The 14,306-nt window shown below is 42.8% G+C and overlaps 1 protein-coding gene across 7 annotated transcripts in view; it reads left to right on the top strand.

Moving 5' to 3' along the window:
• Positions 1-14,306, top strand: part of ccdc171 (coiled-coil domain containing 171) — a 378,891-nt gene that overhangs the window by 109,295 nt on the left and 255,290 nt on the right. For 5 of the 7 annotated variants that reach the window (XR_011353507.1, XM_069924483.1, XM_069924477.1 and 2 more), the window contains exons 12-13: positions 329-418; positions 5,311-5,511. The exons of 1 other annotated variant lie outside the window; for it this stretch is intronic. Coding sequence is in view for 5 of the 6 variants with exons in the window: in XM_069924483.1 (XP_069780584.1) it covers positions 329-418; positions 5,311-5,511 (291 nt within the window). In the remaining variant the exon portion in view is untranslated. The remainder of the gene's footprint in view (positions 1-328; positions 419-5,310; positions 5,512-14,306) is intronic. One more of the 7 variants, XM_069924468.1, reaches the window with a different exon arrangement.

The following is a 14,306-nucleotide window of genomic DNA, read 5'->3' as shown; positions in this document are numbered from 1 at the left end:
TTGCCAGTATCAATATAGGAAACAGGTCATTATGAAGATGGTATCATGGCAGAAACAATTTGACAACGAGAAGTTTTGGAAACCATATTTGTTGTTCTGATAAGGTTGTTATATTTTGAACACTTGTTAGATTTGTTGTCAGAGCTTTAAAAAAATGAAATAGAGTAGATTATGCAAAACATAACAAACATTTGTGAGCATGGCAAATGATCTTGTTTATAATTATAAAAATATTAATTTTGCATTTCACAAAAGTGAAGTATATAGACATTGAAATATGAAATTTTAAACTTGCATTCTATTCTACTTATTTTTATTCTTGTTTCAGCTAAACAGAGTGAAAGATTTGTATGACAAAGTGAATGAGCAGTGTGCAGCTTATAAAGAATTGATTTGGTCACAAAATGAAAATCATGAGGTAGGAGGTTCTTTGAATTTTTTGAAGTAGCTGTTCAGTTTATTTAAATAAATTTTAACTACTATTTTTCTTCCTCTCCATTTCTTTCTCATATTTATCTATTTTTTTTTGCATTCTTCCTTGCTTTTCTGTGCTCTTGTTTTTGCCTGTTTTATGTGGTGTGTGCTTTCTCCCATTCTTGCTGTTGTATATTCTTACTCTTGTAATAACACTTTTGCTTTTGTTCTTCCCTTTTTCATTCTTAAACTTTCCCACACTTTCTCTCTCCTTTAAACACTTCACTTCCCTGAGCCATTCTTACTCTAGCAATCTCTTTACTATATTTCCCATATCTATATTTCTGCTTCATGCTTCTGTATGCTTCACATTTGTATCCTCTTTCCCATTCTAGTGCCATCAAATAAGTTACCTTTTACTTTTATGCTCTTGTTCCCACATATCTTTTGTCTTTCTCTGTTATTTCCTTTTCTTTCCTCTGTCCCCCATTCAAATACACGTACCCTGTACTCTCCTACCCACTTGCATACGTGTGTAGTGGAAGCAACACTGCTACTGAAAACACACAACCAGACGGGTTGAGCTCAGTGAGCAGAAAACTGGTTTATTGCTGTCAGTCGGGCTGGACTTGTACTCCCAGCCTGGACTTGGTCCCCCAGTGTGGGCTTCTGAGCCCAGTACTGAGAAGAAGGGGAAACCCCCGACGGTGCCATTTTGGCCAGCTGCCCCGCCGCGTGGATTGCAAGTGGGGCCAGTTCGCCTGCCTAGTGGCATGCCGCCACACAGCCCCCCCGCCCCCCCCAGAACTGGCACCAATGTCCTTTTTAGCTGGGCGGCCTCACTTCTTGGGCTGAGCCACAATCACTGGTTCGGTGCGGTGTCCACAGTAAACTGCTCCCGCCTGCCGCCAATGACCAGAGTGAACGTAGACCCTGAACGGTGGACAACCCTGTACGGCCCCTCATAAGATCTCTGCAGAGGTGCCTAGGACGGTCCCCGGCAAATAAAAATGTACTCTGCGGAGTGCAGCTCGCTGGGGATGTAAGATGGCCGTGTGCCATGTCTAGGCGGCGGTGGGGGTGCAAAGGAGTCCAAGTGGGCCCGGAGGTGGGGAAGTAGCAAATGCGGTGACCACTGGGGACTGTGAGGCACATTGATGAACTCACCGGGCATTGCCAGCAGTGCGTCGTAGACCAGCTCAGCTGATGACGCCTGCAGATCCTCCTTGGGCGTGGAGTGGATGCCCAGGAGCACCCAAGGCAGTTCGTCCACCCAGTCGGGACCGGTGAGTCGGGCCATAAGTGCCGACTTAAGGTAGTGGTGCAAACGCACGACCAGCCCATTGGCCTGCAGGTGATAGGCTATGGTGCGGTGTAGCTCTATCCCCAACCTGTTGGCAAGCTGTGCCCAGAACGCAGAGGTGAACTGGACGCCCCGATCGCTGTTGAGGTGATTCGGAACGCCGAACCGGGCGACCCAACTGTGCAACAATGCTCGGGAGCAGGAGTCCGTGAAGGTGTCCGGCATTGGGATCGCTTCAGGCCAACGAGTGGTGCGGTCTACCACCGTGAACAGGTAATGGTTGTCCTGGAAACTGGTAAGGGCCCGACTATGTCATTGTGAATGTGGCTGAACCGTTCCCGGACGTGCTCGAACTCTTGCACAGGTGCCCTGGTGTGCCTGTGCACCTTGGACATCTGGCAGTGTTGCATGTTCTGGTCCAGCCCTTGATCTGCTTCTGCAGCCCATGCCAGACGATCTGCTCGGCCACCATACGGACCGTGGACCTGATGGACGGGTGCGAAAGGTTGTGGATGTGATGGAAGACTTGCCTGTGCCACTGCTGGGGAACCACTGGCTGCGGGGTGCCCATGGAGACATCACACAGGATGCCTTCGCTGCTAGGAGTCGGGAGGTCTCGGAACCGGATGCCCGTGATGGCAGTCCTGAAGACTCGCTTCTCCTTGTCGGACTTCTGGTCCCAGGCAAGCTGGTCGGTCGAGGCCGGGTGTCAGCACACAGATGGCCGGTCGTGAGAGTGCATCGGCAACCACGTTGTCCTTCCCCGCCTTGTGCTGAATGTCGGTGGTAAACTCCGACACGAAGGAGAGATGACGCTGCTGGCGGGTCGACCAGGGATCCTTTGCTGTGGCGAGCGCCTGAGTGAGGGGTTTATGGTCAATGAAGATGATAAAAGTCCTCTCCTAGAAATAGCGGAAATGCTGCACCGCCAGGTACATGCCCAGTAATTCACGGTCGAAGGCGCAATACTTGTCCTCTGGTTGGCGGTGAAGCTGGCTGAAGGATGCCAGCGGCTTCCATTGTCCATTCACTCGCTGCTCCATGACGGCACTGATGGCTGTGGCAGAGGCATCGACAGGTCGATGTGTGGGTGGGCGAGCACGGCAGCCTTCGCGAGGGCGTCCTTGATGGCCTCGAATGCACTGCAGGCCCCTGGGGTCCAGGTGACCGTTTTGTGCTTGGCTGTGATGAGGGTGAATAATGGCTGCGTGATGTGTGCGGCTCCTGGGATGAATCGGTTATAAAAGTTGACCATACCTGCGAACTCCTGCAGCCCACTGAGGTTGTCCGGATGTGGGAACTCCTTGATAGCGGCGACCTTCGTAGAGGTGGGCGTGGCTCCTTAGGCCGTGATGGTCTGGCCCAGGAACTGCATCGACTCTTTCCCGAATTGGCACTTGGCTGGGTTGATGGTGAGGCCGAAGTCGGCCAGCCAGGAGAAGAGGATGCGCAGGTAGGCCTTGTGTTGCACCCAATCCCTGCTGGCAACGAGATGTTGTCCAAGTAAATGAAGACGAAATCCAGGTCCATGCCCACAGAGTCCATGAGGTGCTGGAAGGTCTGAGGGGCGTTCTTGAGCTTGAATGACATGTGAAGGAATTTGAACAAGCCGAAGGGGGTGATGATGGCCGTCTTGGGAATGTCCTCAGGGTGCACCGGGATTTGGTGATGCCCATGCACCAGGTCAACCTTGGAGAAAACCCTCACACCATCCAGGTTGGATGTGAGGGTTGGGGTAACAGTCAGGAACTGTTGCCTCATTGAGCTGTTGATAGTCTCCGCAGGGGCGCCAGCTGCTGGAGGCTTTCGGGTCCGGGTGGAGCGTCAAGGCCCATGGGCTGTCGGAGTGCCGAATGATCCCCAGCTCCAGCAGATGTGAAAACTCTTCTTTCACCATCTGTAGCTTGTCAGGCAGGAGCCAGCGTGCCTTGGTGTGAACCGGTGGACCCTGGGTGGGGATGTGGTGGAACACCCCGTGGCATGGTGAGGCAGCAGAAAACTGTGGCCTCAGGAAGGCTGGAAACTCGTCCAGGATCGCTGGAACTCTTCTCTGGGTATGCTGATCGTGGCCATTTGCGGCTGCTCTGTGCGGGAAGCCTGGAAATTCCGGTCGTCTACTGGGCGCCTACCTCAAATGTCCACCAGGAGGCCGTGGGCAAGGAGGAATTTGGCACCCAGGATGGTGAGACTGAACCTCCACGGGAACTTTTGCCAGCCGATCTGGAAGTGGACTGTCTTGTTCCCATACGTCCGGATCTCTGTTGTGTTGGCCGCACAGAGGGGAGGGAGGTCCTCTAGGTCGGTTCCTGGACTCGATGGTCGTGGCTGGGATGAAGCTGATCTGGGCCCCAGTGTCGACGAGGAAGCACCGGCCGCTGACTGAGTCCCGCAGGTAGAGGAGGCTGTGTCCTTGGCCAGCCGCCGCAGCCATTAACAGTGGCTGGCCTGCTCGTTTCCCTGGAACAAGCAGGGCTGCTGACACTTCCGAGCCTTGGCTCCCCAGTGCTGGTGGTAGAAGTAAAGTAGAGGCCCGGATTGGATGCGGTGCCCCTGGTTATGCTCTTAGTGGCCCCTGCAGGGGCCGGGTGTTCTACCGCAGCTCTAGGGGCGGGCTTGGTGTGGTCATGACCATGTCTCGTGACCTGCTGGACCGCCGAGCCCTCCGGGAATCGTGCGAGACATAGCACTTGGGCCTTCTGAGCAACCTTCCTCTGGTCGGATATCGTCGGGCAGATGGTCGAGGAAAATTTGCTCAAAGAGTGGGCAGTTGGTGTGATCACCCAGGAGCGCGAGCATCTCATCCATTAGTTCCACCAGGGACCTGTCCCACAAGACGTCGAGGTGCAGCACCCGAGTGGAACGTTGACGCCTGGATAGTCTTGAGGGATCTGGTGAGCACTTGCTTGATGGTCCCGTATTTGTCTTCAGTGGGTGGGTGCTGAATGAGGTGCAGCACACGTTTGGCAGTGGCCTGGTCCAGGGCGGCAACCACATGGTAGAATTTGGTCATGTTGGAAGAAATCTGGCGGAGGTGAAACTAGGCCTCCGTGTGGCCGAACCAGGTCTCCGGCTCCTTAACCCAGAAGTCAGGCAGCTTGACGGCTATAGCACTGATCCTAGGTTCGCTCATGTTCAAAGACGTTTTGAACCAGTTGGGGTCACCAATTGTAGCGGCAGCTACTCTGCTACTGAAAGAACACACAACCAGACGGGTTGAGCTCAGTGAGCAGAAAACTGGTTTATTGCCCTCTGCTGGGCTGGACTTGTACTCCCAGCCCGGACCTGGCTGAGAACCACACTGGGGGGTGCTGACGTCACTCGGGCTTCACGTGGTACCCCAGTGCGGGCTTCTGAGCCCAGTGCTGAGAAGAAGGGGAAACCTCCGACAGTGCCATTTTGGCCAGCTGCCCCGCCACATGGATTACAAGCGGGGCCGATTCGCCTGCCTCGTGGCATGCCACCACACGTGCATGCTATTTTCTTTCTATCTTTGTTCAGTATGTTCATGATATTCATTTATTTTGTTTGTGTGCAAAACAAGAATTGAAGAATGTCTGATTTTTTTTTAAAAAAAACCAATTCTTGTTCTTCAGAAGGTTCAGGAAGAATTGGCAGCTGCAAATAAAAAGTTAAACCATTGGCGAAATGAATGTATTGAAAAGGATGCACTTATTGATGTTATGAGCATGGATCTACAAAATGTGAAACATTGGCTTGAGAGAGAGAAAAGTTCTAATGTTGAAGCAAGAAATGAAATTCAAAAGCTCACACAGGCTCACCGAGTGGATTTGGAGGTATGATTAAAAGATAAATTCCCAGCTTCAATATTTCCATTAATATTTGTATTTGACCCATGTCTTATTTATTTGTTGCATATAGTAAAAGTTACTTTGCAGTGTAGTTTAACTTTTATAATTTTTAAATAATTTTTCTATGTTCTCCCCTCTGAATTGAGCACCTTTTATTATAATAAAATATTTAATCTCAGCAGAATATATTAGTGAGAATTTAAGTATTCTGATGTTTGCTTTGTTTCCCAACAATATATTGTTAATTATTAATTGAAATTCATGGCAATTGTATTGCTGTCATTAATGATTCAATGTAGGCATCATCTTGGACATCTCTCACTACAATGGAAAAAAGGAAGATAATGTTCTCATTCAGATGAGAAAATATTAGAAGGTTTAGCAGTAGGCTTGGAGGAAATGGGCAGAACCAGCGCTAACAGCTCCCATCTTGTGACAGCTAGACACAGCAGCCTCTTATCTACTGGCAATTAGCCATTACAGCCATGAGGCATGGTGATTCAACTGAACCCGCAGGTCAACTGAGAAGCCTTGGCCTACTTAACGTAGCTATGTAATGAGGTCATGAAGCCAGGTCACATGTTGTGTGTCTGTATTAAGCCTGACAGCATGTCAATAAATGCTTCTACTCTTCTCTGGCTGACAACTTCAGGTGTGGTCTCGTTATTCCTAACACTTCAACATGATGGCACATGACCATAAACATCATCCGCCACATAGGTGACTCCGAAGGGTCGCTAGACCCTACAACAGACACTCTGCAAGCCCAAGCTCAAATTAATTTGCTTGCAGCAATACTGCAAGCTTCTGCAACAAGCAGCTTCCTTGTAGAAACAGCAATGAGCCAACAACAAACAACGGACTGCTTAACCCAGCTGATCTTAATATTGCACTGCCTCCAGTCGACCATAGCTACAATGGACTACAAATCAATCAGCGTAACATCAAATGTCAGCAAATAAATTACCAGGAGGCCAGTGGCTTTTTCCCATCATCGTCGATTGACCGTACAGCAAAAGGACACAGAATCCTAGAAGGCAACTGTTTGGAAAAACTCTAAATTTGCCACAAGTTTGAAAGATAGTTATCCAACTTACTCGCTACTTTGGTGGCCCAGAGTAGACCTAAACTGTTGTTTTTGTGCCTCACAAACTGAGCAGCATGTCGGGCTAACTGGCCACAACATCAGGGAATACACATATCCGTAACATTTTAAACTCTGCATACATCAAAAGGTTGTGTGTATTTGATCGACATAGCAGAGCATTGAAGTCTCAGTTTTCCAAAATGTTAGTGCACCCCAAACTCAATTAAGCTGAAGTGGTGATATATCAGCAAGTTTTCTGCTGCCGACGACAGCACAGTCTTTTAAAACTTGCCTCTTCAAACTTCAGGAGGTTTTTATCTCAGCAGCACTCAAATATTACAACCAGTTACTCCCCCAAGGAAGACCACTTGACCTGGGAACGACTAGCGACCCCTCCTCACTAGAGAAGAGACCCGCGATCTGGGGGACAACCACTTACTCCCCCAGGGAAGTTTACATGAACCAAAGGGCAGCCAGCCACCACCCCAATGGAAAACTCTGAGACCCAGGTATTAACCTGAGATCTAAAACTTTAAAAAAAATGCAACCTGTCGATGATGATTCTGAGACCTTCGACTGCCAACAAAATAGATCACAACAGGTTTCACAACAGATTTCAGTCTCCCGCTCAGTACAGACGGCCACCCAGCAGACTTTAAGCAGCACAGGTCAGTTGCTCCGCAGAGCGCCACCTAGCAGCTCCTGTGTCTAATTGGAGACTTTAGCTGCTACTTGACTTTCCAAAGTTAATTCTTCCCTACCAGACTTTGGGATTAGCACTGTAGATTCTCACGATTACCAACAACCTTCTCACAGTATGGACTTTCAGTTTCAGTAATGCGTCTCAAATGTTTGATACTGTTCTGGATTTCTCATATGCCTTAACTTTAATTATCTGTAATCAATTCTGACATTTTGCAACTGCAGAAGTTAAACATCTCACGTGATTCCTACTTCCAATAGATTGAGCACTGTAAATATGTTTGGTAAATGTCACATCCTCCTCCAGCAGCCTTCATACACGATGCCATGGCATGGCACCATACATGGCAAGTTGGTTTCGCTCTCCCAGCACGGTTCTGCGCAGAATGTCCGCATTAATTCAGAACCGCTTAGCCAGTTGGTCGGTTACCGCTGGTTCTGGGGGGAGCTGTGTAGCGGTATGCTTGGAGGGAATGGGCAGAACCAGCGCTAACAGCTCCCATCTTGTGACTGCTTACAACCATGAGACAGTGATTCAGATGAACCCGCAGGTTCACTGAGAAGCCTTGGCCTACTCAAAGTAGCTACGTCATGAGGTCGTTTCAATTTCAGATGTCATGAAGCCAGGGCACATGTGTGCTCTATATTAAGGCTGACAGCACGTCAATAAATTTACTTTTCTCTGGCTGACAATTTTGAGAGTGGTCTCATTATTCCTAACACTTCAACATGATGGCATATGAGCATAAACATCATCTGCAACAATGGCAACCATTGTGCTGGTGTATAAACAGAAAATGTTGGAAGTGCTCAATAGGTCAGTCAATTCTTATGTAATGAGCAATAGTTAATACTTCTGGATTGGAAAAGTGAGCAAACAGGTTAGTTTTAAGTTGCAGAGATAGTAAAGAAGAATGGATTTGAAAGGGGATGTACATCTGATCAGAGGAGGCCAAGGCTGCTGAGTTGATTCCACCATTTGAGTGAAAAAAGTGTTCGGCCAATAGTAAGTACTGTTTATAGGTGGAAGTGTTGCATCTTTCTTTCTTCTTCTTTCTTTGGCTTGGCTTCACGGACGAAGATTTATGGAGGGGTAATGTCCACGTCAGCTGCAGGCTCGTTTGTAGCTGACAAGTCCGATGCGGGACAGGCAGACACGGTTTCAGCGGTTGCAAGGGAAAATTGGTTGGCTGGGGTTGGGTGTTGCATCTTTACAGTTACATAAAATACACAAACAGCAATATTAGTATAATTGACATGCAAGAAGAGGAAAAAACAAGAACATGTGTATATATAAAAGGAATGAAAACTAAATATTCAGTTGACCTGTAGTCCAGGAAGATCTTTAATGTTGTTGATATAGTGTTTTGGTTAGGGTTGTATGGGAAGGTTCAGGAGTGATAGCTGTTGGAAACAAAGAACTGTTGACATAAATTCTGGTTGATAATTTAATGACAGAATTTAGTGATAAATCAAAGAATGGGGCATGGAAAATATTAAAATAATTTTCTTACCTATCTCCTGTATTTACAAACATAGGAAATATGAGCTTGAATGGGATATTCAACTTTTTTTTGAGCCTCCTCTGCCCTTTAGTAAGATGATGGCAGACCACTCAAGTCCAAAGCCCTCTTCTAGCTTTCTGCTCATATTGCTCAATTCTTCTAAACTGAAAGAAGACAATTTAACTAGACAATATTTTTACTGTTTTAGTTTCAACTACCTTTTGTAGTAGAGAATTCTATGTCCACCACTCTCTGGAAGAAATTTCTTCTCATCATGGTCTTCCCTGGTTTTTCCAAAATCTTCAGATTCTGACCCCCACCCCCTGGCCCTGAATTTCCCAGCTATCAGAGCATTTTGTTCTGAATCTAGTCTTTGAAACTTGAGAATATAAGCCTAATTGACCTAAGATTGGTAAGTTTATACACCTTGATATGATCTAAGACAGCTAACACTTCTTCACTATTGGTGAAGACATATCCTAGGCTACCTTTAGTTACTCCAACTCCTGCTCCACAGTAAACACATTGTAAAACATTCATTTAAAAATGTCCCCATGTCCTCTGGCTCCACACATACTGTAGATGCCCATCCTTTTTAAAAATATTTTATTTTTGTTTATTTTTCAAAAATTATACATACTAACATTTTAAGTATACAATATATTAAACTTTTTCTCACAAACAAACAAACAAAAACAAAACATTCCCTCCCTCCTTTCCCTTCCCCCTCCAGACATTCAGATCTGTTCACTGTCAGAGCTTACATATATTTTAAATATATAGAGTACAGTTGGGGAAACTACGTTTTTATGTTACTTTTATACCTTTTTTGTTCCTTTTTATTTCTGTAACTGGGCCCCTATGTGGTCCAGGAATGGCTGCCAGACCTTTACAAAAGTGTCATATATATTCTTTAAGTTGTTTGTGATTTTTTTTTTCCCATAGGTATACAGCTGTTCATTTCCACAGTCCATTGTACTATAAGTATAACTTGGACTTCCAAGTTATTGCGATACATTTGTCAGCTACTGCCAGTGCTATTATAAATGAGATTTGATATTTGGTCAATTTGTTGCTTATTTCCATGAAGTTACATAATAGGTCGCACGTGAAGGCCACTCCTGTTATCTTGGTCAATTTTTCTGCAATTTATTGCCAAAATGGTCTCATATTCACGCACGACCATGTGGCATGTAGAAAAGTTCCTGTCTCAGTCCCACATAGGAAACACATTTCTAAGAATTCAGCTTTTGATCTGTGTATCTTTTGTGGATTAAGATATAATTGGTGCAAAAAATTAAACAACCAATCCATATCATGCATTTATAATTGATGTCATGCTGTCCTTTTACAATCTGACCAGCTTCTTTCTGAAATCACCACACCCAATTCCAACTCCCATCTTTCCCTTGACCTCTACAACCTTGGTTTTGCACTTTGTCTCTGGAGAGTATTTTGCAATTTTGTTATAAATTTGGATGTATTCCCCATCCAAACCATTTGTTCAGTTTCACTAATTTCAGGTGGGGTCTTTAGAATGATCTTAGCTGGAGAAAACAGAAGAAGGTCCCATTGGCCACTCTGTTTATGTGCTTTAATTGTTCAAAGGGCGTAAGAGTTTCCTCCATGTAACAGTCCTTAATGTAGCTTATACATTTTCATTACCACAAATTTAATATTCTGTTGCCCATGTTCATAGACAATAACACATTTTTACACAATGGTGCTTTTATTGATATCCCTACTTTTTTCCCTATTCATTCATTAATTTCTTGCCACGTTCTGATCATATTTATTAGAATGGGTTATCTGTCTTTTTCTTTAGTGATTTGACACTCCATTTATACACAAAGTCCTTTGCTTCCTCCTCCTCCTCCATTGAGAAAAGTCCCATTTGAACCCAAGATGGGGGGTTGTCTTCAGTGAAGAGGGCTGCAAGAAATCTAGCCCGTGCAGCTAGGTAATTTTTTTTTAAAATCTGGAAATCTAAGTCCTCCCAGCCTGTAATCCCATGTCAGTTTTTCCAATGCAATTCTTGGTACCTTATTATTCCATAGAAACTGCTTGATATGGTTGTTTAGAGACTTTAAAAAGTTTTTAGGTAACAGAATAGGCAGCAATTGAAAAAGGTATTGAAGTCTTGGCATCACTTTCATTTTGACACAGTTAACCCTTCCCACCAAAGTAATTGGTAAGCCTCTCTATTTCTGTATGTCTTTTTCTATCTTTCCAAGAAGAGGAACATAATTTACTTTGTACAGATTTTGCCAGTTATTGTCAGTTGCTATTCCAAGATATTCCATCCGTTTTCCACTTAAATTTACTACCTTTTTGGTATCTTTCATATTCAAAATTTATTAATAGCATTATCTCACTTTTATATTCTTCTAATATTCCCTAATCTTCCATATTTTTCTCATGTACCATGTAATTTTTCTGAAGATTTAGCCAGGTCTGATTGGTACAATATCACTTTGAACCCCTTTATATCTAGATCCACTTTTATCATCTCCACCAGTGGTTCACTCACTAAAATAAAAAGCACTGGGGACAGGGGTCATCCCTGTCTGCTTAATCTACTCAAAGGGAACACTGCTGACATCTGATTATTTGTTATTATTTTAGATTGTGTTTAATGGTATAATGTTTTTATCCAATTTTTAAATGTTCTGCCTTTACCAAATTTTTCCAGTGCTTTTAATAAAAGCATTTTCAAATGGTTGAATGCTTTTTCCAGTCTAGGGAGACTGTAATATTTGGATTTCATTCAGATTTTGCCATGTGTATTTAAGAATCTTCCAAGTCTATTTGAGGAATGCCTTCCTTTAACAAATCCTGCTTTGTCTGTATGTATCAGTTTTGGAAAGTATTGTCCTAACATATTAGGCAATACTTTTGCTAGTATCTTATGATCAACATTTAACATGTATATTGGTCTGCATTACAAAGTTTTTTGTGGGCCCTATTCTTTTTTGGTAACACTGTAATAATTGCGGTTGTGAATGATTCTGGGAGGGTCTGTGTTTCCACTGCTTGGTCCAGAACATCCATTAACAGCGCATTAATAATTCTTTGAATTGTCTATAAAACTCAGATGGGATTCCATTCTCTCCTGAATATTTATTGGTCTGTAGGATGCCCAGGGCCTTTTTGATTTCTTCCCTTATGAAGGGAGTATCTAATTCTATCCCTTCTTTCTTCCATCCTTGGAAGTTCGACATTCAGCAAAAAAAAATTCCATTTCTTTCTCATCTCCTCGTAATTCTGATTTGTATAGTTTTGTGTAATATTTTCTAAAAGTGTCATTGATTTCTTTTTTTCTTATGTACTAGAGTGTCTGTTTCTGTTTTTATAGCATTTATCATTCTTGATGACTCCTCTGTTTTAATCTGTCAAGCTAAAATTTTTAAAATTTTTCACACAATAAACCATACTGACCAAAATACATACAGACATTTTTCTCTTGAATATATAGTGTAATTTTCTCCCCTTTTTCCCCCTCCCTTCCCTCCCTCCCTCTCCCCCTTCCCATTTATTCAAAGTTCAAACTATAAGATACATTAAATCCGTTAAACAATGTCGTCACTTAATAAAATAAACAAGAAGTTTTTATCTTTTACTTTTATATACTGAGTCAGTTCATTTCGTTGTCTTCTCCTTCTGTCATTTTAGGTGATGGAGGTTCATGGTAGGATTTCTCTATTGTAATTCATGTATGGTTCCCATATTTGTTTGAATATTGTGATGTTATTTCTTAAATTATATGTTATTTTTTCTAATGGAATACATTTATTTATTTCTATGTACCATTGATGTATTCTCAAGTTGTCTTCTAATTTCCAGGTTGACATAATACATTTTTTTGCTACAGCTTGGGTTATCATAATAAATCTTTTTTTGTGCTCCATCCAAATCGAGTCCAAATTGTTTGTTTCTTATATTACTTGGAAGGAAGATCTCTGGGTTTTTTGGTATATTGCTTTTTGTGATTTTATTTAATATCTGGTTTAGATCTTCCCAAAATTTTTCCACTTTCTCACATGTCGAAATTGCATGTATTGTTGTTCCCGTTTCCTTTTTACAGCAAAAACATCTGTCTGATACTGTTGGGTCCCATTTATTTAAGTTTTGGGGTGTGACGTATAGCCTGTGTAACCAATTATATTGTATCATGCGTAATCTTGTGTTTATTGTATTTCTCATAGTTCCGGAGCATAGGTTTTCCCATGTTTCATTCTTTATTTTTATGTTTAGATCTTGTTCTCATTTTTGTTTAGGTTTACAGTTTGTTTCCTCGTTCTCCTTTTCTTGCAGTTTGATGTACATATTTGTTATAAATTTTTAAATTATCATTGTGTCTGTAATCACATATTCAAAATTGCTTCCTTCTGGTAACCTCAAACTGTTTCCCAATTTGTCCTTCAAGTAGGTTTTCAGTTGGTGGTATGCAAACCTTGTATCGTGAGTTATATTATATTTGTCCTTCATTTGTTCAAAAGATAATAATTTATTTCCCGAAAAACAATTTTCTATTCTTTTGATCCCATTTCTCTCCCATTCTCTGAAGGAAAGGTTATTTATTGTGAAAGGGATTAGTTGATTTTGTGTCAATATTAATTTTGGTAGTTGATAATTTATTTTATTCCTTTCTACGTGAATCTTCTTCCATATGTTGAGCAGATGGTGCAATACTGGTGAATTCCTACGTTGCACCAATTTTTCCATCCCATTTATAGAGTATATGCTCAGGTATCTTCTCCCCTATTTTATGTAGCTCTAATCTGGTCCAATCTGGTTTTTCCCTTGTTTGATAAAAATCTGATAGGTATCTTAATTGTGCTGCTCTATAATAATTCTTAAAGTTTGGTGGTTGTAAACCTCCTTGTTTGTACCATTCTGTTAATTTATCTAATGCTATCCTTGGTTTTTCCCCCTTTCCATAAGAATTTCCTTATTATTTTCTTTAGCTCCTTGAAGAATTTTTCTGTTAGGTGAATTGGTAATGATTGAAATAGTATTGTATCCTTGGGAAGATGTTCATTTTAATACAGTTTATCCTTCCTATCAGTGTTAGTAGTAAGTCTTTCCAGTGCTCTAAGTCATCTTGTAATTTTTTCATTAATGGCTGATAATTTAGTTTATATAGATGGCCGAGATTATTATTTAGTTGTATACCTAGGTATCGAATTGCTTGTGTTTGCAATCTAAATGGTGATTCTTCCTTAAACTTTGTGAAATCCGCATTATTCATTGGCATTGCTTCACTTTTATTTGCGTTGATCTTGTACCCCGGTACTTCTCCATATTCCTTCAATTTCTTATGTAATTCTTTTATTGATATTTCTGGTTCTGTTAAGTATATTATAACGTCATCTGCAAATAGACTGATTTTATATTCCTTCTCTTTTATTTTTATCCCTCGTATTTTATTTTCTGTTCTTATCAGTTCTGCCAGTGGTTCTATAGCTAACACGAACAGTGAGGGA

This window comes from Narcine bancroftii, chromosome 1 (genome assembly GCF_036971445.1).
Source record: "Narcine bancroftii isolate sNarBan1 chromosome 1, sNarBan1.hap1, whole genome shotgun sequence".
Classification (NCBI taxonomy): Eukaryota; Metazoa; Chordata; class Chondrichthyes; order Torpediniformes; family Narcinidae; genus Narcine; species Narcine bancroftii.
This window is presented reverse-complemented; position numbering and strand designations above follow the sequence as displayed.